Below are 25894 nucleotides of genomic sequence, written 5' to 3'. Positions count from 1 at the left end.
TAGGACAGGTCTGGCTGAGGGGTACTGTGCCCTCCTCCAACCTTCAGCTGAAAATCCCACAGTACAGCACAGCAAACTGGAACATCCAACCACGCAGGGCATGTCCCATATCCTTTCACTGAATACCCAGGAAATACAAGTGACCACACAGGAGGAGCACAAAAACAAGTTCTTGCAAAATGCCATTTTTAAAACCTGAGTGGGTATGAGTATTAACATCATCCTCACATATTCAGAAAAGGATCTGAATCTCGAGAGACACGAAAAGCATATGTCAAGTCTAAGTACACCTCATACACTTACATGGAAATCTTTGTCCTTGTTTTGCAAAATGTATGTACTGTCCTGGGAAAACAACATGACACAAGCTAAGGGCTTTTTTCTCCATAAAAAGAAACTTGTATATTTACAGAGGTAAATGCTAGAAGGATTCAGAGGTCTAAAGGACAGAAACAGAAACAATAAAGCCAATCTGATTTCCACTGTGACAGTCCTTACTGCAGCAAACTCCAGGAGCTTCCTGCAGTAATGCTCGTCAATAATATGGCACGGGGTGAAGCTGACAGAGTTTCAGTAAGATGCTGAAAACCTCACTCCACCCCATCTGCCCCGTGATTACAAGTGGGAATCACTCAAGTGGTAGCTTGGAGAGCACAAGGTACATAGAAGGCAAGTGTTTTGGTAAGACTAAAAATGTACCAGACAACAGAGTTAGAGCACACACATAAGAAATTTTGGTTGTGAAGACTGAAGTGGTCTCAAGCTGGTTTCATTCATAGACAGAATGGTTTTAGAATGATAAATCTATAGAATGCATTCCTGATAAGTCTCTGTATAATGTATTAAATCTACAGGTGGGTAAATCAAGGTGTAGAGAGCCTACCATCGAAGCATACACTATAGTATACACCTAGCACAGACACAAGCATATACCTGGTGTACCATTTAAGTTTTTGAAGTACCAAGTCAGTACATTTTTCCACAATGCTGTGAATCGGAGCAGATGTATTAAACATTTGAGCAAGAAACCTGGATAACATAACATGAAAAGTAATTCTATTCCCTCGAGAAACCTAAAGAGAAACAGAAATAAAGTCCATGTGGCCTCCCAGTCCAATGCTTTGTCTGTGAAACCTCAACTCAGCCAGAATTTTGTCATAAAAAATAGGACAAGGCCCAAAAGCTAGAAGATACTACAGGTGTTTGATTCATTGAATCGCTAGCATAGTACAGGAGAAAATTTAAAATGGAATAGAAAATAGAAAAGAACACAAAGATTAAGCAAAAATCTATTTCCTTTTCACAGTCCAAAGATTTTTTTGTGTGATCATTTTACAGCAGGTCAAATTTCAGTTTTTAACTATCAAGCAGTATTTGCACATGTTTCATTATACTCCCTTTCCTCCACTTTCGTTAACCAGAATTCACCATTTCACATCTCCTATTAAAGTTGCAAATTGATTTAGGGGTTTTGGTCAGTTCTAAAATAAAACAGAAATGTATTGTCCTTCCTGACCCTTTTAATTCTAGATTAGGGATACACTCTGATACCACAAGTCTTTGCACAAGACACAAGGAAACACCACAAGCATTACTGCAACATTAATACTAGCCACCTTGTCTCCTGCTACAGGTTTAACTCTAAATGAGACACAGCACATTGCTTAGTTCTCCCACTGATGACATTTCTTCAAACAACCAGGGTGTTTTCCAGGGCACTTTTGTTTCTTCATTTATGCTTAAAGATACTGGCAAGCATTCAGCAAGAGCCAGACCGTACCAGCACTACTACTTCGCGTTACACTTAACATTTTTAAGTCTACAACCACCCTAAGATACACAATATAAACACATACCTTCAAGTGCATTCTCTGCTACGTGCTTCCTTTCTTCCTTGTCTCTCTTACTCTCTTACCTCATCCCTTATTTTCTTCTATCCTACCCTCTTTGCTTCTTCATCCCTTCTTCCAAGCCTGCCAGAGGTCACCACTCAGCTCTGCTACTTTGCTACTCACCTGAAAAGAGCAGCTGCAGCTTCAGGTGCTCTGGTAGGAGGTGGGAGAGTTGAGCACAGGTGAAGCGTGTTGGCAATTGGTGGAGAGAGCTCATTGTATGATGGCAAATAACTTGCAGGAGTTCATTATCCACTTCGCAGCTCATGCCATGATCCTTAGCTACAAATCTTAGATGGGCAGTGTTTCAAGTTGCTACTAAAATTATTATTTTTATTTTTTTTACCTTAGGTAAGAATGGAAGAACTAGGGATGACCAAAAAGGAAAGGTGTGGGCAAATATGAAAGGGTATGAGTAGAAGTTTAACTGCAGCATGCATGCAAAAGTTAGTAGCAATACAGTTCATAAATGATTTTTAATGTTTTTCACTGGAAATATCAAGTGAGGTATTTTATTACAAATAACAAAACTAATGTTTTAACTCAATACTTTATTATTACACAAAAAAATACAAAATTACTCAAAGCAGGTGCATAACAACACACCTTTCACTCTTGAGAGTATACTAATGCTGTATTTTTTGTTTTTATTTATTTTTATTAGGAGAGCTACAAGAAAACAAAGACACAAAGAAATGGGGGTGTCCCAGGTTCATTCATGCTAATCATGATTTCTCTCAGGTAACAGAGATGACAGAGCCAGACTCTTTTCAGTAGTATTTAGTGAGGAGGCAACAAGCACAAACTGAAATACAAAAAAGCATTCCACTTCAGCATGACGGTGATCAAACACTAGAGCAGACTGCCTAGAAAAACTGTGGAGTCTCCATCCTTGGAGATATGCATAACCCACTTGACTGGGCCCTGGGCAGCCTGCTGAGCTGACATGCTCTGAGCAGGGATATTGTACTAGACAATCTCCAGAGGTCACTTCTGCTACTCTGTGATTCTCCATCTACTAGGTAAGTCTAACCTATCAAAATCTAGGTAACTTGGTTACTTCAGCAAAGCTGAAACAACAAACGGGTTAATAGAAAAATGATCTGAAGACTGAGTTTATTGACTACAAAACTCATGATGCAGGCACATACTATACTGGATCTTTCCTTGTCTTCAGTCAGTGCCATATTCTGCAGGTGTTATCCTTGCTCCCTAGTAATAAACACACATTGTGAGGGAAAGTTTAGGACAACATACTCATTTTTGTTAACTATATCAACAGACTGCTTTGAAAGTAGAGAAGACAGAAAGATAACATTTTTTCTTTCCACAACCAGCAAAAGACAGCAGGACCTGCAGCAGTATCTTTCACTGAGATCATCCTGCACCCCCATATTTTGGTAGTTCAATACAAAGGTCAAAGCAATCACAAATACTCTTTACATGTTTTCCCACTCCCAGGACTTTTTGGCTGAAATGAAAGAAACCTGAACAGAGTGCTGCATCAAGTACCCAACAGGTATGCTCCCATTCAAAAAGCTTTGCATTTTTCTAACCCAGAACTTCCTCACTGCAATGCATTACAAGAGCATGGCTTCCTTGCTGGCCTGGGGCCAGTACATGCCCATAGGACAGACAGTAAGGTATGTTCATGTCTCTACACAAATTTCTTCATGGCCATAGTTATATATTAAATATTTACATACTTAATATATATTAAAAATATTTAAAGGTTATAGCTTTTCTGTATTTTAAGTCACTGCTAAGTTATTTTTGGCGTGTCACCACAGGACTCTTCAGACTCCTTAATTTTTTAGCATAACAAGATTTAAAATGTATTACAAAAACAGAGAAAAAAAAAAGATAATTTGGAATAAGTTAGTTACCTGTAATGATTATATCGCCTTTGTAATTGAAAGCACAGGAGAATATCTCATCACTGTGACCCTCTAATATCTGAAGGCAGTGTCCAGTAGCAGCATCCCAGAGTCGAGCTGTTTTATCGGAGCTGGCTGTTAGTATACGATTGCCTTTAGGGTTGAAACATATCTTTTAAAAAGATAGAAAAGAATTATATTACTTAACATATTACTTTGTCCAGAAAAAGAAGCATATCTAGAAATTAAAAGATGAAAACAGAGGCCAGCAACTCCTGCATTCTTTTTTTTATTTTTTTCCTGCTAAAATTAAGGAAAGTATTCCGCTAGCATCATCCTGGCAAACTTCTGTGGCTGGAAATTTTGTGCATGTACCAAGGTCCATAGACAATGACCACACTGGGATCAAGACTTTAGAATATTATCTGCCAAGATCACAATTGCTCTACAATGGTAACAACTTTATTTAAACATTATAATTATTCCAATGTAGCAGATACACATATTTTATAGAGTTCTACTTTAAATACCATATGTCTGTATAATATCCAAACTCCCACTGAATGTAACTTATTATGCAGTATGTTTTCATATTTTGTTAAACATTCATTCCCTAAATTGCATGCATTTCCAGATAATCAGATTTTTTTAAGCACTAACCAGACACTACCTGGTTTATCATGTAAAGCAATTTTATTTAATTTCTGAGGGCAAAATGCCCATTCTCCAGAAATCAGATTCTAAGTAATCCTTAGATTCCAAGTGATCACAGCTACACAGAACATCTGCAGAAATAGATTGACTTCTCAGAATGCTCCCAGATCAGCAGATTCTCACTTCCAGCAGAGAAATCATGCCAGAACTGTGGACCCTGATGAGCAGTGTCCCTAACCCTCCCACATCAGCAAGTATTCAGACTACGTTCCTCAGTGCACCTACACTGAGTGTCAAATATTGTACTGCGTGTATTAAGTGAGGAAGGACTAGCACTGCTGAACTTAATATTCTCAGTAGAGTGATTATACTAGCCAAATCAACACAATTTTGTTCATAGAGAACCATCCTAGTTTCAAAATATGAACAATTCAATTACAAAATGCATCCAAAAAAAGCAACACAAGTATATCACACTAGCATGGAAGCTAATGAAAATTACCTATTTGAAAATGAAATTTGAAAACTTGCAAGCGTTAAATAACAAAGTTTTTAAAATATGCAAAATTTTGGAAGTAACTAAATGCATTTGACATTGAACTTTGGCATTCAAAATTGAGCTTGAGAAGATTTTCAGTGAAGCACGAGTAAACTTCTCAAAACCAAGTGATTTTTAAAATGGGCTTTGAGCTTCCAAGTACCTTAAGCACTTTTGAAAATTAGACCTTTTATGTATTTTCCCACAGAAATGTTCTTTCTCTTCCATTTCATAAATCAGGTGTGCATAGAAATGAAAAAGAGTGAAGAGCAGGAGGTCCAACAGAAGCAAGGAGTACGGGTGATGGCAGAAGTCTCAGAAGGCAGTGGTCTTAACATTTCACCAAAATACTAAAAACCATGTGCTTATTCTTTTAACAGTATTCCTGTGTCACAGAATAATTATGGCGGATAATAATTATATATAATAATTATGGCAGATTGAATGTCATGCATAATTAAATAAGAAAAGGTGCAAATCACATACAACTTACTTTCGAAATCTCACATCCGTGCCCTTCTAGTTTTGCAATGCACTTTCTTGTTTCTGCATTATAGACTCTTCCTGATCCTGTTAATAGATTAGGAGCCATTTGCAATTCTTCTGTTTAAGTATGCTTTTCAATAAGAGCATCTTAATAAGGCCAGAAGGGCCTCATCCTCAAGTTCGATTTCTAATGATAAAGATTTTAACTCAGTTTCCCCCCAAGGATAAAGTACATTTAAAGGAGCTATGATCTGGCTGGGAAAGGTTGTCTTCTTAATGGTTTCTGCTGGTGAATACAGAAAACTATTTATTGTGATTCTTAAAAAATAATAATAAGCATGCAAAATTGCTGCATACCAATAACAAACAAATTTGCTTATTTCACCAACTCTTCATTGTGTATTATCCTGCTGTGCTTAAATCTGTGCTATCCAAAGCAAAATTCACTCAAAAGCCACTTATCTAAATATTTAAAATACATTTCCAGCCACAAACAAGTTATATTCTAACAGGCTTGATGTTAAAGGTGAATAAAATATGAAAAATACAAAAATTTTCACTGGGGAAAAGATCCAAAGTTTAATGCAAAACTTTCTATAATGCAACAAATATAGCTCAATCTATAGTTTCAACTAATAATACTCCATTTTGATCAAGCTGAGTTCAGAACAGAAACAAAGGAAATGGACAAAGATGCTTTTATGCAAATATTGGAATCTTTACAGTAGTCCAAGTCACTTCACTTACCATCAGCGGAGGCTGTTGCGATACGCTGGCCAGCATAATCAAAGCAGACATCCAGTATCTCATCACTGTGACCTGTTAAAGTTGCTATATGTGCCCCAGTCATAGCATTCCACAGCTGCATAGGTAAACAAAGGTATTTTTTGGCTTATTTTCGCGAATTTACTTGAAAGGTAACTAGTTGATCAATGAAGTGACATGTATAGGTCTTTTCTGATGCCTGAATGAATGTGTTAACGTGAAACCTGGATATCAATCAATAGAATCACTGCATTTTCAGCCTAATGAAGTACTACATATTTTGTATTTCAGCATCTTGATTAAATGAAACTTACAATATACATCATTATTTAACTGAACTTCATTGAAATGAACAAGCTCATAAAAGAAGCTCATGGGCTTTGCATTTACTTACAAGTTTGTTAATGAATAATGTGTATTAGTTTAAATTAATGCTCTCACGTTTACAAAAGACATAGTTTTACATATCAAGGAGCTGACAAGAAGGCTTCCGTAAGAGCTAAACAGAACAGAATTCCAAAAATACAGTAAACAAGATACAAGAGAGAGAGAATTCAGGAAACGAACCAGTATCTGTCTAAATTGTTACAATCTGCTTATGCTGCCTAAAATGAAGGAAGAATGGGGTTTGGTTTGCTGGTGTGGTTTTTTTTGTTTGTTTGTTTGATTTGGTTTGGTTTGGTTTGGTTGTTTTGTTTTTTAAATATAGGCATTTTGAATTCCCAAGGTGGGAAGGTGTCTGCAACACACAAAAATATTCATAAGAGCTTATCTTCTGAAATATCTTTCGAGGTATTCAGCTATTACACACAGCATGGTGGGCTTGGACCTTCAGAGTCAGACACTTAATTCCTCCATTCTGTGATTCTGCTTTGATTCTGATAAGCAAAACTCCACCTTTCTGGTAAAAACCTTTTGTATGATAAACTGTGAAGAGGTGGATTTGGGAAATAAAAAGCTGTAAAGCTTTGTCTGTTCCGTAGCGAGCAAAACAAGAATGCTATAAATGTGACTGCTTTTGTTTGTTTTGTTTGGTTGGTTGGTTGGTTTTGTTTTGTTGTTGGTGGTTTTGTTTGGTTTTTTTTAGGTGTTGGCATACCAAAGTTGCCAAACTGCTGAGCACCTCAATCTCAATTTTATTTCAGTTGTGTGTGCAGTATCAGTGCAGATGAAATAAGGACAATTTCTCACCACTGAAATGTAATCCTTTTGCAGTTTAATGCTAACAATCATAGGCATTCATCAGAAGCAATCCAACTGAAAATCTATCTCCTAGTGACCTGCCAAAAGTACATGTGATGCTTGTGACACAAGTATTAAGGGGAAAAAAAGAAGAAAGAAAAAAAAAAGAATTAGACTCCAGGACATGTAAAAATAGTCCTTTATTTTCCATACTAACAACAGTAATTACTTTTAACAGCCCAGGTCTGCCTTTTAGTTCAGCTGTACTGGGTGACATTTTAAACCACATAGTTAACTAACTTATAGAAAAGTTTTTAAAATAGTCTACAGTGCTTTTCTGAATGAAAACAGGGATTCACGATAAAATCTGACAATTAATTGCTTGCTACATTATAATGAATATCAAGAGAGCTTATGTACAGGAGTGTCCAGTGCATATTCAAGTTCCTTACCATGCATGTTTTGTCCATTGATCCAGTGACAATGAGAGAACAGTCCCAGTTGAACTGTGCACTGCTAATCTCTCCTCGGTGGCCTATTAAAGTATGTAACATCCTACAAAAAAAAAAAAAAATGAGAGAGAATTTAGATTTTTAGTGTGTATTATGATCTAACAATATAAATTAAAAGCAGCTTTATAAAACGGTATATTATATATATATATAAAGGTGTCAAATCTTCACTACTTTATCCATCAAAGCAATTAAACGGAGAGGTACAGCTCATTTAACATTCCAGCACTACATCAATTCCATTGTTTCTCTTTGAGACAAAGAGGCAGTGAAGAATAAAATGAAAGAGTCCTCCCTTCTGTTTCAAAAATATGTTAATGACTGTATTTCCAGTGAAATGTGATGACTTCAGTGTGAGACCAATTTCTTCTTTTCATCTAGATATAAATCATATGCAGCAAGTTTTTCCACATTACTCTCCCATTATCCTACTTCAATGAGCTGTAAACAGTGTATTTTTAAAACTCCATATCACCAGAGTATTTAATCTAAATCTTTTCTAAAATCCACTGAATATCAAATGGAACTTAATCAGGTACTTAAAGTAAGCATGTACCCAAGTAACAAGCAAATGACAGCCAAATTGGAATATGATTTCTAATCCTCATTAATCCTAAACTTGCTGCACAAGGACTGACAAATACTAGTTCCATTAAAATCTTCAATCAGCTTTAGCTGAATAAAGACGGGTACAATTAGCCATTATTGCTTACTATGAATTAATGGCCTATAAAGCAATGAACCCTAAAAAAGATTAATTGATATACATATTAAAGGATAAGTAAATTAGGATATTATCACAATGCTAATATCATGGAATCATTAATAGAAAACAGCTTTAACTAATGGATAAACTAATGACTAGAAAAACAACTAAATGAGTTTAAGTAACTGAAATGTTTTTATTTGTCACATAAGATTTGGAAGGGTAAATAAATTAATATATATGCTAAATGAACACATCACAAAGCAAGTCTCCTGAGCAATTGAATTCTTTGTTTATGATAATAAAAACTTGATGCTACTCATGTTGTTTTATAGAATGACTACTTTTCCTTTCTAACAATGTGAGGCCTGCATTGTTGCAATGGAGCAGAGCTTCTTACAGTAAATACAAAAATTAACAAACAGAAAAGTTATCTTTGTTATTTTTTGAATGTATTATTTGGCCATCAAGAATGTTATTATTCTAATAACTAATACCCAAAAAATCTAATCATGAAAGAGGTTGATAAAGCTTTGATTCCCATATTTTGAAAAGACAGCCCAGGCTTCAGACCTCAGTGTAAATCTCTGGTAATTAAGCAGAATAAATATGAACGTGTGGAACACATCTCACAGAAACCATGAGCTAATCAGGAAGAACCAAGAAAACAGGCTGGTGAAATGCCATATAAAATTTTCAATTTAAATGAATAACTTGAGTCTTCTTGAGGTTTCTTTCTTGTCTACTATGTCTGCTTCCCTCAAGACATTTCTGGGTATCTACCCTGAAAAGAACTGAGGAATACAGGTACTCTATCAGAGTCAGCCAACATACTCAAAAACTAAATTAATATATTCCATATAATCCATATTTCAAAAAAACTTCAACTATACCCACATTTGGAAAGCAGTGTTTCTCTGTGATTTCATGTGGTGAAGGAAGGGCACACAACCTCACATACAAGCTTTTTGCAAATCTACCTGACATCGTGTGCAGACAAGCATGATTTGCTCACAAGTCTTTCTAACCATACCTCCTCTTTATTACTAAAGGCATCCATGCCCCACTGACATTTAGAAGGCTGAATGCTGGCCCTGGCACAATTGTATTGCCCACTTGCTAATTACCAGAATTACCAGTGTTTAAAGAATTTCTTCCTTCATATTCCACTTCCTGCTATTGCCACTGATGTGAAGCCCACACTCATGTTGTAGAAAAAAGAATGCAACAATAAATCCCAAGACTTTGACTTCAGTGCAGCCTTAGACAAGAAGCTGGAAGAAGCTGTTTTCAAACAAAAATATTTGCAAGAACACCAGGCTGAATTAAGTTGAAACCAAACATCCTGTTTGCTGAATGAGTGACTCCAAGGTGCTACCAAACATTAAACTGCTAAAGTTGAGTAAGCTCAAAGCTTACAGAATCAAGCCTTAAATGTACACACTAATGTGTGTATGTTACTTTTTAAAATCATGATAACTCTTATTTTGAAGCTATACAACATTGTTTTTTTACTCCAAAATATTATTATGCTCCCATTCTCCTTTTATTTATTAATTTCAGTGGTATTTTTCTTGCTCTTGCAAAAAAAAAAAAAAAAAATCACCTCTGAAGACACAGTATCTTTATCTTCATAAATTACTTTGTCAGTAATCAGAGCAATCATTTTATTATCCTACTTGTACTGAGTTTCCAGTTGAAAAAAACAAGAGGATTTTTCAGGATAATACAAGATCATACTTAGCTATTACGTTATTATTTGGTGGCATAATAAAGACATTTTGTTCTCTACAGTCAGAGGGACCAAATTTTCTCCTCTTCATAAATATACATTAACATAAAGTAGTGTGAGGAGGAAAATGGTCACTGTGGTTTTTTTTAAAGTCAATGTGACCAGACTAATTTTCTATGAAATAACAGTCTTTATTTTACTTGAACAGTCAGTTCCATCTAGAAATTCTAGACACTTTCAAAACCACAAGTTTCCATGCTGATAAAATATTTTCCTGTTTGGAGCATTCTCCAGTAACAAGTGTAGGATATAACCATTCTGTCTATCTCCTCCAATCCCATGAATAAATGGGAATTTAGAACAAAAACCTAAACCCGTTGCATACAAAAGCATTTGGTGAGTGGCACTTCTTTTTAGAAGAATAAAACTAGATAAGAGATGAATAGATGAAAGAATACAGAATCTAAAAGAAAGGAAAAAAAGTCTGTAATTTGTAGCTCAACATTGTCTCTTTCGTTTGTCATTAAATATGTAATGCAAAATGATATTTATTAGTACTTTAGTACCTGCCAGTGACAACTTCCCACACTGCTACTGTATTGTCAAAGGAGCCAGTGATAATCCTATCTCCGGTGGTGTTAAAAGACAATGTAATAATTTCTGCAGAATGCCCCTGAGAAAATTTTAAGAAAGGACTGTGAGAATGCAAATAGGACTTTTCCATTACCTTAGTTCAATATGTAGCTTTTTCAGCAGCATAATCTGTCTACAACAATTTAGTATCTTATTTACTGCCTTGTCCAATATATCACAAGTTTAACAAAAAGACCTACTGGACTGTAGAACAGTCGATATCCCAACAACTGCAAAAAATCAGGCACATCACTTAAGCAGTGAGTACACTGAGCCAGTGATAGATAATGAATCAGATACATGACTGGTATTTTTCCATATTTGATTTTAGCAAAATCACATTTGTTCATCAATGCATACCAAAATCAGATGATTCATTTATCCCAGCAAACCACGTAGAGCAAAACAAAATCACAATCTAGAGGTAACTGGATGGATTTCCTCCGCCAATATTTACAGGAAGAAGATCCATGTAGATGACACTGATTTCTCAGAGTTACTTTAGGCAGATGAGGTGATAAATTACAGTATTAACAACATGATTTGTCCAATGCAATGGAAGACATTCTAACCTGTAACAGTAACATCACTAAAATGAGAAAATCTGCCTTTTTATAAACAGGACTCCTTACAAAACATCATAATCTTATCATTCTCTTCAAGCTTTCTTAATGTTTTGTAATTGCAGCCTCTGTGGGACCATCTAGTAACAGAAATTCTGTGCAAGTTTTAAAACTGTAGTATTAGTTATACTGTTAGTCAGAAAACTAGGAAAGGAAGGAACACCTTTAAAAACATAAAGAAAGAAAACATACACTTAAAGTAACTACTTCTTCTCCTTTCTCTATATCCCATAACTTGGCAGTGGTATCCATGCTTCCAGTTGCCACCAATGTGCTTTGAAGATTAAATGATAAACATACCTGTAGCAAGAAACATTGGAGAGAAAAATGTGGGAAAGATTAGTTGCATACCCTTTCTCAAAACAAAGAAAGAGGCTCACAATATTTCTAAACAAGACAACAGTCTGATTTAATAGTTTATGACTTACAGAAAAATTATAAGGCTGACAGTTCATTAGGAGAGCAACAAATCCTTGTCCCATGGCTCCTGATGACTACTCAAATCTAGAAGACTAATTGGCTGCTTTACAATGACATTGTGTTAAAAAGACTTACTGGAACTTTCCATGTATTGTTTTCTGAGCCTGGATTATAATTCACTATTTAGGTGCTTCATTTTGCATCACAGGGATAAATCTAGTTCACAAAGTTTTAAACAGAATTGAAGCAGTTTATTAATGCATTGACAGTGCATACATATCTGGCAGAGAGCTATATATTCAGCATCAATATATGTAAATAAACCACAGCATCAGAATCTTAGGAAATCTTAACAGCAACAAATTTCTAAACACTCTTCTACAGCTCCAAGAAGTTTCAGTCACACCCAAACTGCCACACTCCCGCATGCTCACGTCGCCTCTCCCAGGATGTGTGGGTTACAAACACACCACCTTCTACGAGTATGTGTTCCCCTACTAGCACGCACCTTCCACAGGAGACACAAGTGCTCTAGCTGTAGGTAAATCTATGTCACTTCATGTAATCTGCTGATCCCCATGCCAGTGAGCAGGCATCCAAATTCACATACTCACACCTTATGGGGTGGGAAGGAAGCCTGCTTGTCAGCCATGCTGACAATCCACCAGCCAGACTCCACCTGGTCTCTCAAAAAATAAGGCTACACTGTCTGATCTACTCTGAGATCGTGATGGTCAAGGTGACTTCTGACCATGTCAGAGCAGCTTTTCCCAACTGCTGCTTCCAGTCTAATGTTTCCCCAACCTTGTTATAAATCATCTTGTTTCTCATATACTTCATTTCAGGGTCTTCCACTTCTTTATTTCAAAACTATCTTTGAAATTCCCTTGCTACTGTACAAGTTGGCTGAGAGTGCTCCCATTTAGCACTTGGGGGCTGATGGTAGCCTTCCTCTTTAACAAAATCAGTCTGGGGCAAAAGCATTCCAGTTTTGAATACACACACACTCTGTAAACTCACACTTTTAACAGGTGTCACTATCTAGGCCATTTGCCATAGGTGCCCCCATATTTACTTATATAACATCATATTTACTTATGACAGAGCAAGAACAAAAGTTCAACAACTTCCATAATTCATTTTTTCACATAAAAAAAAAAAAAAGCATTCTCTGTAATTATTCAATACGACTGTTCTGCTAACAAGGAGCTGGAGGTGCCATATAAAAAGGAAAACAGTAGCTAAAGCCACTCATGCACTTCCATTCTGTCCATTTGTCTTTTTTAATACTGAATTGCCAAGGACATGCCCCTGCCAGGGGCATCCACAACAACAGCCTTCTTTTAGAAACAAGTCTCATTCAGAGAAACAGAATTTTCTGCTGGCTATAATCTTCTACTAATTATTTGCGAGCACACCTCATAACACTTTGGGTAGTAAACTCATTACACATCAGACTAAACCCCTACAGAAGTCAGAAATCGAAAGGGCCTTTAGCTAACCTATTTGTAGAAGCAAAATCATTACAAACTATCTCAATGAGCAATCATGTTCTTCATGGTAAGGGAGACCTGTCTCAGAAGTATACAGAGAATTAAAAATCTACTGAAACCAACACTGCCTTCCCCCATTGTAAAGCAGCATTTTCTCACACTAGTTACGGGTCTTGCAACTGACAACATACATGCAGACTGTTTCCAGAAACAGTTTCCAGAAATGCTTATTGAATAATGATTCTATAGTTAATTTTATTCAGAAATATATTCTGCACTGAAACAGAGCGTTTTAGTGGGTTTGCCCTGATCTTTTAAATTGAAGTGCTGTGCATCAAGACATTTGCTGTTGCTAATAGAAGAACCAGAACGGAAATCAAAGATCTTTAAGCTTAAACTGTTTCGTTGTCATAAATCATTAACATTTCATCATCCCACATACTCTCAGTTAACATACTAAAATGCTATTTTATTTTAGAAATTGATTCTTCTGTGGCTCCAGTTGGTCCTGGGCATGAAGCAAGCAATGATGTTCTTGTGTATTTAGCTCAGCAAATGAGAGGCAATACAACATATGTAGAAACATAACAGAACAATACATTAAAAAAATCAAGGAATAATATGTGCAATAAATTGAAAATTCAGATTGTTGTGTTTTTCAAAAACCTTTAAACATTTAGCAAATAAAAATGTAGAAAAAAATAAACACTTCAACTGTATATAGTTTGTTCTATTTCATAAGAACTTTCAGAGTATCTTTTCTTTGTGCAGAGCAGGAAAACTCTCAGGATCTGAATGTGTGAACAGATGTTATGAAACGTCTGCCCCTTCCAATGTCAGCTCCCAGAGACACGGAACCCAAAGCTATTTATAATGTTGCACGGAAACAGAAAGGAGTAAGAAACATTCATCAGCACTCACAATTTCTGCAGTATGTCCTCTGAAAGTATAGTAACATTTTCCTGTTTCTGTACTCCACAGTTTGCAGGTATTGTCAAATGATCCAGTGGCAATCTTGTCACTAAATGGAAAAACACTGTCATTTTTATTTGGAAGAAAAGTCTTTGACTTCAAAGACAGTAGAACTCACAGAAACAATACCCAGTCTTCAAAGCATAAGAGCAGTATATTTCTTCAGATTCCCGCTTGCATGGTGTTTTAGTTTAGCAATAAATTCTATTAAGTACTGACTGCTCCTTTGCAGATTTGCAAAGAAGAGAGTGGCAGCTGTGACCTTCTCTACCTCTGCTCCCGTTCACAGAATGAAGGGCACCTGCCATCACTTCAGCAAGCAGTCACTCCCTCTGCACAAGCTTGACACAAGACAGAGGTCAATGTATCTGGAGTTCCCTGCAGAAAGCTGCATGAAGGGGTTTCAGCTTTTGCATGCATTTTGGTGCATTCTGCTACACTACAAGATCCTAGAGCAGGATTTTACAAGCATAAGTTACATTAATGGGAAAAATTAGCAGATAACTGATGAGGAACTTACATTAGGAATGAGGTTATCTGCTGTACTTCCAGAAGTATTTAATAGCTATGTCATTTCATCTGAGAGGGCTTGTTTGTTTATAAACTGTTCCAGTCTGGTTTTTGTAAGCAGTTTCCGCAGATTTCAGTGAGTGAACTCTCTTCCCACTTAAGTCAATGGAAGAGTTGTGACTAACTGCAGTTAGAGCAAGATTGAAGTGAGGTACCCAGAAAATATAGCAAGGGAATGGATATTGAAGCCTAAGAATTTGCGGAAAAATGGTCTTTTTAAATTGAAGTTTTGAATTAAAATAGCACAAGGTTTCCATCAGGTTTTCACTCTCCATATATTGCTTCTCCACTCCTATATTACAGTCTAGTTATTGACCTCTGCACAGTTTTTTGTTATATATTAGTTCACTTGAACTATATAAAACAATTTCATGAATTATTATTTTAAAGTAAAAAATAATATCAGAATATAAGACGTTGACATAGTGGGCTCTAGGCTGGAAAAAGTCTTTTCATTCAGAAGGAAATGATGATGCTCCAAGTAGTATAAGAACAAGTCTTTAACATTTAATTCCTGATGTTAACTGTGTATTGCTTAACTGGTAAATAGGGCATCTGACAGTGAAAGCAGTAATGTAATTCAATATAAACACAGGAATTATTTTCTATCTTATTTTGCAGAGAAGCAAAACGACTTACTTATACAAAAGCTTCCTCAGGAAGCAAACAACAATGAAAAGTCAGTGCCTAACATAATTTTCTTCATCTAACAGGTGGCAATTCTGACCTAGGGCAAACAGTTATTGCAGAAAACAAAAGATGCACAGATGCATATTTGACATTCATACAGCGGCACCCTGTGGATTTTATAAAAATTACTCAACATCTCTGATATTTTTATATCATGTCTTAAATAGTAATGACTATGTAATACACATGTAACAAAAAGTGGAGAAATCCATTTTTGTTATGACAGAAATATTTCTCTTTAACTGCAGCAACAGAAACTGTATTAAATTCATATCTCACATACAATTACATGGAGGCAGTAAGGAATGATTATAATCTGATGATGTAGATATTATCAGAAATAAATCTGTGTTACAATACATTAAACTGGCATGTACATAGATTTATCAAGACACTGCATACCTAATGAAATTTAAGGTTTGAATTTCTAAATATCATTTAAAAAATCAAAGCAGAAAATATGCTTATATGTATGGCTTATACAAGCAATACACAGTGTCATCCTGGTGATTAGCTACAGTAGAACTTTTCCAGTTCAGAATTTGAACTCTTTGAGATAGTGTATTTTACTTCAAAACTCTAGTACCAGTGTTGTATTTGCAAAATAATGCAATTAGCAATTGTTATTTATTCAGCAAAAATATAAATTACCCGTAAGGGTTATTGAAAGCTATTGCAAAAACAACATTTCTGTGTCCCTCCAGTGTACGTAGCTCTTCTCCTGATGCAGTATCCCATACTTTGCAGGTTCTATCATAGCTTCCAGTGATAAAGCTAAAACAAAGAAAATAATTTCTGAATACTGTGAATATGTTACTGCTCCTGGTACATCAGAAAATAAGTGACTTCCACAAATTTCAGTTAGCATTGTCTCAGACCCTAAATCTCTTCTTTCTAAAATATTAATGACCATGGAAGATCCCTTTTTATTATTTATTTAGAGATATAAAACACTTGTTTCTAATCTTTAGTGTATTTCAATTAAAATGCAAGCTGCTGCTTTCAAGACGTTAAAGAAAAACGATTTGGTATAGGTCCATAGTGAAATCAATCAACACAAAATTCCACAAGCACGAAAGTCCCAAATTAATTTATGTCAAAGACTCTTTCAGCTTTCAATGGTGCTTGCTGTATTGCCATAAAGGCGCTTCTTTGTGAAATACGGTAATTGTCAACAAACTATCATCTTGCAAGAAGAAAATGACATTCACTGAATCTCACTCACTACTTCTTTGCATATCCCGTTGGTTCTCCTACAGAAGCCTAAAGTCTAATCCCTAGTCATGGCTAACATTGTTTATAAATAGCATGGCTGACTTTTTTTTCAGAAAGATAAGAGCAGTGAATTTGATTTGCAATGTAAATTACAAATACAAGATTTCAATTAGGGATTATGTTTCTAGAATTTAAAAACAACTTACCGAGAACCAGATTTATTGAATGCTACATTAGTCAGTGGTAACATATGTGCCCTAAGGACCTGAAATAGAAGGGGGAAGAAAGGAGAAAACAGTTGACACGTGAAAAAAAAAATAACATAAATATATATATACATGTATATATATATATTCAAAATATTCAATAGGTTAATATTTTTCCTATGTGACATGATCTAGGTGTCCCTGCTCCAGCAGGGGGTTTGGACTAGATGATCTTTCAAGGTCCCTTTTGATCCCTAACATCTTGTGATTGTGCAATCTTCTCCTCCTATCAGATTAGCAGTTACAGCCATAATATATCAATCTCTAACTTAAAAAACAAATGACCAAAAAAGTCATGCCTCAGCAAGTTATTGCTGCAGACATTACAAAGCATTGATTTAGAATTCTTTTTTCACTTGAATGAACTGTGTTTTCCTGTTTGCTTTTCCTCCAATTTCTCTGAGACCAGTGAGGTAACCTAGGCCTTAGCTGACAGGGCAAAAACAAATGAGTGAAGGCGACATGCCTAGTGAGCTCCCTGATGAAGAAAATCCTAACCACTATTAAGCCTTAAATAGTGAAACATCAGATCCAGATGAATCAAGTATTCTGAATGTTTTATGTCATATGTGGGATGCTTTCAGCTAGTATATGATTTTGCTTTTAAAAACAGGAAGAACAAAAATAAGCTATATCCTATGAGGTCATGACAAAAAAGCATACAGAACAGTAACAAAGATATTTATCAAAACAAAATTCAATGAGGCGACTTCAGATTGGATTTCTGCCTGTGTTGTTCAGATTCTGGAGGATACTGTTTTTCTAATGTTTCAAAGGCCCTTTAATCAGACAGTACATATGCTTAATGTAAATTACCTCATATCAATAATAACATATACTAAAGCCTATTAAACATATATAAAAATAGTTTCAGACACATAGGTAACCATAGTTTCAGATACTGGTCAATAAAAGTCAGTGTGCCAATATATAATCTGGCTACTGTATAATATGGTTTGCATTTGAACAACTTCCATCTACCACAAGCTGGACTCTCCTCTAAAGAATAACAATATAATGACCTGGGAAATCACAGCAACTGCTGAGAGTGAAGGGATGATAAAAATACAGCAGTGGTCCGCTGCTCTGTAGCATCACGAATGGAGAAGGAATGACTTACGAACAATGCCATTTAATCAGTGACATATTACCACGGCTTCAACTTTTTGTTCTCATCTCTAGCTTTCTCAGCTGCCTGTCTCAGAAAGGAAAATAATGGAAGCTCAGAGATCTTCAACTCAGAAGAGTATGAACTCATGGAAATGGAAGAGAAATAACAATGGTCAGGTAAGGGACAGAGAGAGAGAGAAATTTCTGTTCTCTAAAGAAAGTGAAACAAGTTGTCCTTTCAGCTGCAAGAATAGGAATGGGTAATCAAGATATGGAAATGACAAAAATACTTTGGTTCTGGTTTGTTGTCGTTTTTTGAAACACCCACTGTGTACAAATGTCTGCATATAAGTATGAAAAATTATGGAAATTAATGGAAATTTGATCCGTGACATCTTTAGGGCTCCATGCAGGCAAATCCGAACAACAAATATATTTAACAGTGATGAACAAAAAGGGAGGAAAATTAGATAGGTTTATGCTCAATTTCAGACCACAAGACTAACGCTATTCTTTCAATGCCTACTGCTGCAGTTGCTTCATCCACAGAACTCCAAGCCTGCAAGAATTTCTTGTGCAAATGATATAATAACCAAATTGTAGGGCAATATTAAAAAACATATCTCCATTCTGCGAGATCTGTTACAGAAGTCCCTAGGATAATATCTGCAAATCAGTGCAGAGTGCCTTTGCAATGCAGTAATTTAAAACCTGAGAACTCATTACAATGGCTCGCTTCCCTGCGGGGTGCCTAACACTGCACTGTCACCACAATTACTGGAAATAACCAAAGGATGGATTTATCTCGCTGCCTATCTACTCACTTAAGATCATGCTCTTGAGCAATAGGAAAAAAATATTCATTTCCAAACAATGCAAGTACTGAACATTGTTTAAAAAAAATCATGCTCACACTCATATTTTATATTTTATTAGAATCTCAGAAAGTCAGATACCCGTTTCGTTTACATGCATTAAATGGAACTGAAAATTAAACCAAGTTTTTTTCCCCACACTTCTAACTACTCTTTTGTGAAAGAACTAAGCCAGCATCAATTGGATTTGCCCTCCTCAAGTATTTCTGAACTGATCAAACACGGCACTATACCCAACAAATGACAGTTAGGTTATTTACACTGAAATCTGGACATAAATTTTAGTATTTGTCAGTCTTGGTGAGGAACAAACAATTTTAGAAGATTGTGAAAAGCAAGTTATTATAACAGCTGAGAGCATACCTTAAATTTAAAAAGTCTTTATTGTGTTTTAAGAAACTGTATTATAGAAAGCTCTGTTTTCAAGGTTAAACGTACAGATCTTTTGTATTATTCACTCAGATGTGCACTGTTGGTCAGAAGAATCCAAATTATATCTAACAACATTGCAAATTCTGTTTTTAACCAAACCAACCAACACAAAACTTGTCCCTTCTCTCTCTATGCTGAGGACGATCAATACCGTACTCCTGACCAGCAATTTTTAACAGCTACACAACGCCATCTGCTGACACAATGAAGACAGAACACTTAGTTGTTTCAGATTGCAACATGCCACCTCTGGAAGCAATTTCGTTTTTCTTTGCCTAATTAAATACAGTTAGGTCTGTTGTCTTCTGATAGACTGAATCCTGGATTTGAAGTCCCAAAAGGTCTCTCTAGTCGTTGCTCTTAAAAAGCTGTATTATTTCAAATACAAAGTGCTGTCTGTAAACTGAAGATCAAACCATCCATATTTGCATATTGATGTGGATATTTACGTATTAATATTTACAACTTAAAAGAAGACAAATTAATTTAGAAAAAAAAAAAAACACAGTATAAACACAGAAACTATGACTCCATTACTCAAAGAAAAGAAGTGTGGGTACATGCCCATACACTACATTTTCATCAGCTTTCCAAGGAAAAAAGAATGAAGAATCTTTTTATTATCATTATTCCATTTATTATTCCAGTCCTATTGACAAAATTCACTATGGAAGGCTTATATGAACCCTAACCTTGAAAACTGCTCTTTATCCAGTTTAATGGCTTATGTCCTGGCTGGCAGAAAGTAATTACAACTAGTATTACTGTATGTACCCGAATATCTAAATCAAACTTAAGTTCCACAAAACAAAGAACAAGAAGACAATGGTATAAAAATATTCAGGGCCTTTCCCAGCAGCTAATTATTTAGGTTCTATTTGTAGTTTTTGTTTAAACTTAACTATGGGTGTTGCTTGTCCACAGAGTTACTTGAATAATAAGGTAGTTATTTGTTTCCATCCAAAACACACCCTTGTACATATGCCTGTGTAAATAGAGTTTAGGAACAGTTATACCTCTGGCCTTTTGGGGGAATTCCTGACAGGCACAACCAGGCCATATTCAGTCTCTATAACAATGTGATCAAAAAGACACAAGACATGATCAAAAAGACACAAAAAATTAGTAATGAAGCCCAAATGTTGCTCTCAGGTACCAATACACAGCTCTAAAAACAATCACAACATTCCAATGAAACCCCCCAAATCTCCAATATTATTTTAAAGATGACTCTGACCTTAAAAAGATAGAACTTGTGATCTTCTTGTTCCCCTAGCTTCTCCTGCAATCTTCGTACTAAATTTATGACATATTCCTTGCATGAAGCTGTGATGAGAGGTTCTCCTTTTTGAATTTCTTCTACTAAGGCTATGACATCTGTGCTAATTATGAGGAAAAAAAAAAAACAGATTTCATCCTCTGGCAATAGTTATGATTATAAATGCAAGCATATTATTTACTTGCAGAGAAATGAAAGCAAGAAGTTAAATGAAATTCATTTATCTCATCCTGTAATGGCTTAAAAGAAATGTGAATAAATCTTTCTTGCATTCTTCTTTCCCTCTTTAGTAAAGCAGTTCAGTCAGATTTAACTTGTTAGAATTTTAGCTTAGCAAGAGCTTTATCTTCTCAATGGGTTTCCACAGAGGGTCAGACATGGGAGATGTGCATCCAAACATGGTTTTGGCATAAACATTTAAATTACAGTGGAGCTTCGTGAATTGCCCATGAAGTAGCAACAACAAAAATTAGATGTGGAAAGCATTAAAATGATCTCTGTGTGTGTCTTCACAGATATATGTATCTCATATATCTGTAACTCATAATTATGATAGGAATTACTAGAACATGGTCCACAGTCCACTGGTACTCATAAAGACCCCAGGAAGTAGTTCACAGCTAACCTGTAGAATCAGATCTTCATTTTCTACAATCAGATAAACTGCTGAATCCTACCCATCCATCAGATAAACTGAGGACTGACAATATGCAGCACTGAAAGTGCAAACATACACTTATAACCGGTCCTACTGAGAAAGCCTAGCCTTCCTGCTAGCATGGAAATCATTGCAGTCTAAAAGGGATTTTCTATTTCAGTCCTCTAAACAGGAGCTACTAATATACCCATAAATTAGTATCCCCTCAATGGTTATACTCCTGTTAAGTAATGCAAGACAACTTTCATCTTTCACACAGTGACTTGTTATACCAAGAATACTGAGCTGGACAGTTTCAGGTAGGCAAAAATAAATAGTTTTTATATTTGGATCTTTCAGTGTGCATTTTAGTGAAAGAAACATCATTCACCTCAATTATGTTTAAAATAATCAGAATTGTATATAAGCACGCTATAAAACAGCAGATACTGTTGTTGCCTGAAATACTTACTCAGGACTAAGATCAAGTAGATCTATAGGTCTGGTCTTCGGCTCACCACCTTGTACATATTCCAGAATAATTCCTTTAAAAATATATGATAAACAGGTTATAATTCGATGTTAGGGATTTTATAATGCATACTGTTAATGCTTCTGCTTGTGTTGCCCTACTGACTTAGCAGACCTACTTCCAGCTACTGAGACAAGAAGGAGGTTAGGAATTCTCAGCAGAACAACTCTGCTATGTTTATATGATAACAAATACTAAATCTTATTACTTAAATATTTATGATCCATTTTCAATTCTGGAAAATAACACGTTGTTGGTGTTTGCTTTACCCCAACCACTTCTCACATGATTTCATCAGCTCTGTTTTCAAATAAACTGTACTGAAGATACTTGCTGCAGTTTGTATTTCCAAGAAGCCCAGAAAATTTGTTTTACAAAAACTGTTACATTTATTTCACTGTTTGCAAAGGCCTATGTGCAGTGACACACAGAAAACCAGAGCACACTTCCTATTTCCAGGTGTGCTCCGTCACCTCCACAAGATGTACTTTCAGCTAACGCATTAAAACGTTTAACCTCACTGCTTAGTATTCTGCCGCTCCTTGCTTTTCTGTGGGAAGGGATAATTTGGATTAATGTTCACGTCACTGTATGTAAGGAAAACATTTAATTGGACAGAAAGATCTGTCATCACATCACGCTCCCTGGGCTTGTCCTCTCCACCTCGTTCCAGTCCGTGAAAGCGGTCGCTCTCCTGAAGGAGTTAGCGACGAGGCCAGCTCGCTGCCAATACCTCATCAAAGCACGGAGCTGCTCCGAGAAGCCACACAACAACCACACGAAAAATAAGCAACACGGCAACTTTCCACTAAGCAGGCCGTTACACCACACGTACGCTTTTTGGGGCTAATTGCCGCGATTTTGGAATTTTAAACGCCCCGCGCCTCAGCAGAACGAGGCGATGCACAAACACCTGCCTCGCCTACACGAGGTGCCAGCACCATCCCCAGCACCCCCTCCGCAGCACGCCGCGGGCGGACAGGAGCCCTACAGCAGCTGCCCTGCGCCCCACAGCGCCCCACACGAGCAAGGTGCACACGCGAGGAAGGTAACACGAGTGGTTACCGACAGCCCCCACCCAGCCACCCAGCCGTCCCCAGGCCGCCAAGCCCCGCACCCGGCGGGTAGTAGCGCAGCAGCAGCCGCCTCAGCCCCATCGTGCGCCGCCAGCCCCGAGCCCCGAGCCCCGAGCCCCGAGCCCCGAGCCCCGAGCCCCGAGCCCCGAGCCCCGAGCCCCGAGCCCCGTCCCGCTGCCACGGCAACGGCCAAACAGAGCCTGCGCGCGTGCGCCGCCACCCGCCGCGGCGGCCGCCATCTCCCGGCCCCGCCGCCTGAGGGGCAGGCAAATGGTGGTGGTGGTGGTGCCCTGCCCGGGGTCCCTCACAGCGAGGGCTGTGCCGTGTCTGCAACAGGCGGGCAGCAGAGCGCTGGTTTCTTCCTTCCTCTGTTCTCCATCATCCAGGCTTTCAACCTGCATTTCAGCAGAACTAGCTGCTGTAACAGCAAGGTGTCACCTGGGAGCTCGTCAATATACAAAGTTAGGCTTGCTTTTTCCCAGGTGGACTGATTTGTACCTCTCCCTATTAATTTTACTTGTAACGATGTGTTGTGTGTGGGCTCAGTATTTGAAGGCTTTTCTGCCATTCTTGCAGTCACCTCATGGTGCCCCCCTGAGCACCACCAGCTGGAAGGGCTGGCCCAGGGCTTCACCTGTGCGCCGCGGAAATCAAGGTGTCAGCCTGAAAGCCTGAGCTGGAGCGTGCTACAAGTGTAACCAACATGGAACCATTAGAAGATAATGTACCAAAGAGTCAATCTTTATGCAGAAATGGCCGTAGATCATCGACAGCGGAAGCAGCCAACATCCTTTCATTTCATCAGTCTCCTCACAGCCCGTATCATTGGTGAGGGGTCACTAGAGCAAGGTTCAGGTCACTGTCTAACAGTACGTGACTTGTGTGAAACACTCACAGGGCTCCCTACAGCTTCACTTTGAAGACAGACCTTTGGTTCTGCAAAACTAGGAAGTAAAATACAATGGCCAGTTCCAGGTTGTCTGTGAGACATGACTGGGGTTTGGTTTGATCTTTTGTCTCGTTCATATGTGGAAGGTTGGTTATCTTGAGGCAGATAGGAAATATTTTCATTGAAAACAATCTAAACAGCTTTACAACAGAACTGACTTATTTGGAATGACACTGTTCAAAAACAACTTTTTGAACAACCCCTAGTCTTGGCGTCCTCTAGTGTCTTAACAGTTTTTTATATTTGTTTAGCGTAACATGTAACCACCTCAATTATTCTTTCTAGGCATAAATATTTTTCTGTTCTTTTAGCTTAAATGATGCTAACAATGAACATGCCATGGGTGCTGCTTCTATATTAACTCCTTCCTCTCTGTTCTTTGCAAACACACATTCATGCAGCCTCTCTGGTGTCTTCAGTATTAGTTAACACCATCTAGAAGTGTTATGTGTGATTTGTATGTTAAATTTGAAGGCTTGGTACTTCTATACAGCATAAATGAGGAGTATCTGCTATTTTAATATATTTTCTACAATAAGCCTCTCTTCAGTCCTGTACTTCAGGATGGTATTTGCGTCATTGGATCAATTACTGTGGTATTCTTGAGAAATATTTTTTTTTCAAGGTTTTGCATACCATATACCAACAAGCTTGTTTTGTTTGTTTTTCATGAGGCATGGAAAGGACAAACGCAGCCCAGTCTGAACAGGGAAGAGGGAAGTGGAGCAGCCACAGAGCTCTGTAACAACAGCTCCTTCCATGTTCTTGCCTTACTTTCTCCCTGTAAATCTCCATTCAAACACACATCTCACAGCTTGTCATCATCAGGAGTAAAAGGTAATGATGCTGATGACATTATCAGTCAAATCAGGCCTCGACTCTCATCCGCTTTCCTTGCTGGCATGATGGCATTGTTTACTCTATTCCTATATAAAAAAATAGAAAAAAATAAAATGCTGACTATCTGAGAAGGTGGCGAAGAGCTATGCTATTCTGAGATGAAGTTTTTCCCAAAGTGCCACTGTGGATAGGCTTGCATGCAAAATAAATAGATAGTAACTAATGGTATGTGACAAAACAGAACTACAGCTCTGGTGCAGGTAGGATTATCCATGGAGACTTTTGGCAGCATAGGTAACAACTGTAGGGAAAGGAAGGACTTCAACACAGGTAATTGCTTAAGGGCTAGGCAAGCAATGATGCACAAAAGTAGGGCGCCTGAGCTGAAGTCCATACCACTAACCCTGCACTATTAAGCATAAATGCTAAGCTTTTTAGAGTTCATGAAAACAGGCAACAAGTGCATAATTTTAGAAAGATTTTTTTTCAGCTGCTGGGGTAAAATTGTTTCCTGAGGATTTTCAGCATCCAAAAGGTACACGCAGCCTCTGAACAATGGAAGGCCAGCTTTGAAGACTCTATGCACACTGTAGAGAGTTCAAAAATATCTGCACTGGAAAGAAAAGACATGCTGAGACATCCACTCAGGATCTGCAGCAATGTAATCAGCTTTTATGTACAGAGATCAAAATTATTGATGTTATCAGCTTGGAAAGATAACATACATCAGTTGTGACCTGTGCATTTTTGCTTATGTCTGCAGTCTGCAGGAGTGGCTGAAAGTTAAGCTACTATAAACCTCACTATCAGTCAGTATTCAAAAGCCTTTGAAAGGCTGCAGTATACATTTATGTAGAGTGCTGGAGACAACTGTGTTGAATAGTGTGAAGTAAAATTAATATGGTTACAACAAAGAGCTTCCTTTTGAGAACTGTGGG

General features: G+C 37.2%; 1 protein-coding gene and 2 long non-coding RNA genes across 5 annotated transcripts in view; 1 reads left to right on the top strand and 2 right to left on the bottom strand.

Annotated features, from left to right (window-relative positions):
• Nucleotides 1-2221, bottom strand: part of LOC140003181 (uncharacterized) — a 194725-nt gene extending 192504 nt beyond the window's left edge. Inside the window, exon 1 of the long non-coding RNA XR_011811308.1 lies at nt 1857-2221. This is a non-coding gene — a long non-coding RNA (uncharacterized lncRNA). The remainder of the gene's footprint in view (nt 1-1856) is intronic.
• A 202-nt stretch (nt 2222-2423) lies between these two features.
• DAW1 (dynein assembly factor with WD repeats 1) lies at nt 2424-23362 on the bottom strand. Its single transcript, XM_027464624.3, has 13 exons — nt 23209-23362; nt 22032-22104; nt 20881-21025; nt 17167-17225; nt 16397-16519; nt 14435-14534; nt 11793-11900; nt 10911-11017; nt 7847-7949; nt 6195-6309; nt 5455-5531; nt 3779-3941; nt 2424-3104 (listed from the first exon to the last, which is right to left on the bottom strand). The coding sequence occupies exons 1-13, from the start codon at nt 23246-23248 to the stop codon at nt 3070-3072; spliced, it is 1248 nt and encodes a 415-aa protein (XP_027320425.2). The 5' UTR covers nt 23249-23362; the 3' UTR covers nt 2424-3069.
• LOC140003182 (uncharacterized) overlaps nt 22932-25894 on the top strand; it is a 20367-nt gene continuing 17404 nt past the window's right edge. The window contains exons 1-3 of one of the 3 annotated variants that reach the window (XR_011811311.1): nt 23467-23649; nt 23744-23995; nt 24791-24953. This is a non-coding gene — a long non-coding RNA (uncharacterized lncRNA). Of the gene's footprint in view, nt 23140-23466; nt 23650-23743; nt 23996-24790; nt 24954-25894 lie in introns of those variants that run through there. The other 2 variants (XR_011811312.1, XR_011811310.1) reach the window with 2 other exon arrangements.

Source organism: Anas platyrhynchos, chromosome 9 (assembly GCF_047663525.1).
Source record: "Anas platyrhynchos isolate ZD024472 breed Pekin duck chromosome 9, IASCAAS_PekinDuck_T2T, whole genome shotgun sequence".
Classification (NCBI taxonomy): Eukaryota; Metazoa; Chordata; class Aves; order Anseriformes; family Anatidae; genus Anas; species Anas platyrhynchos.
Note: the sequence above shows the minus strand (reverse complement) of the source record. Positions and strands in the feature narration are given on the sequence as shown.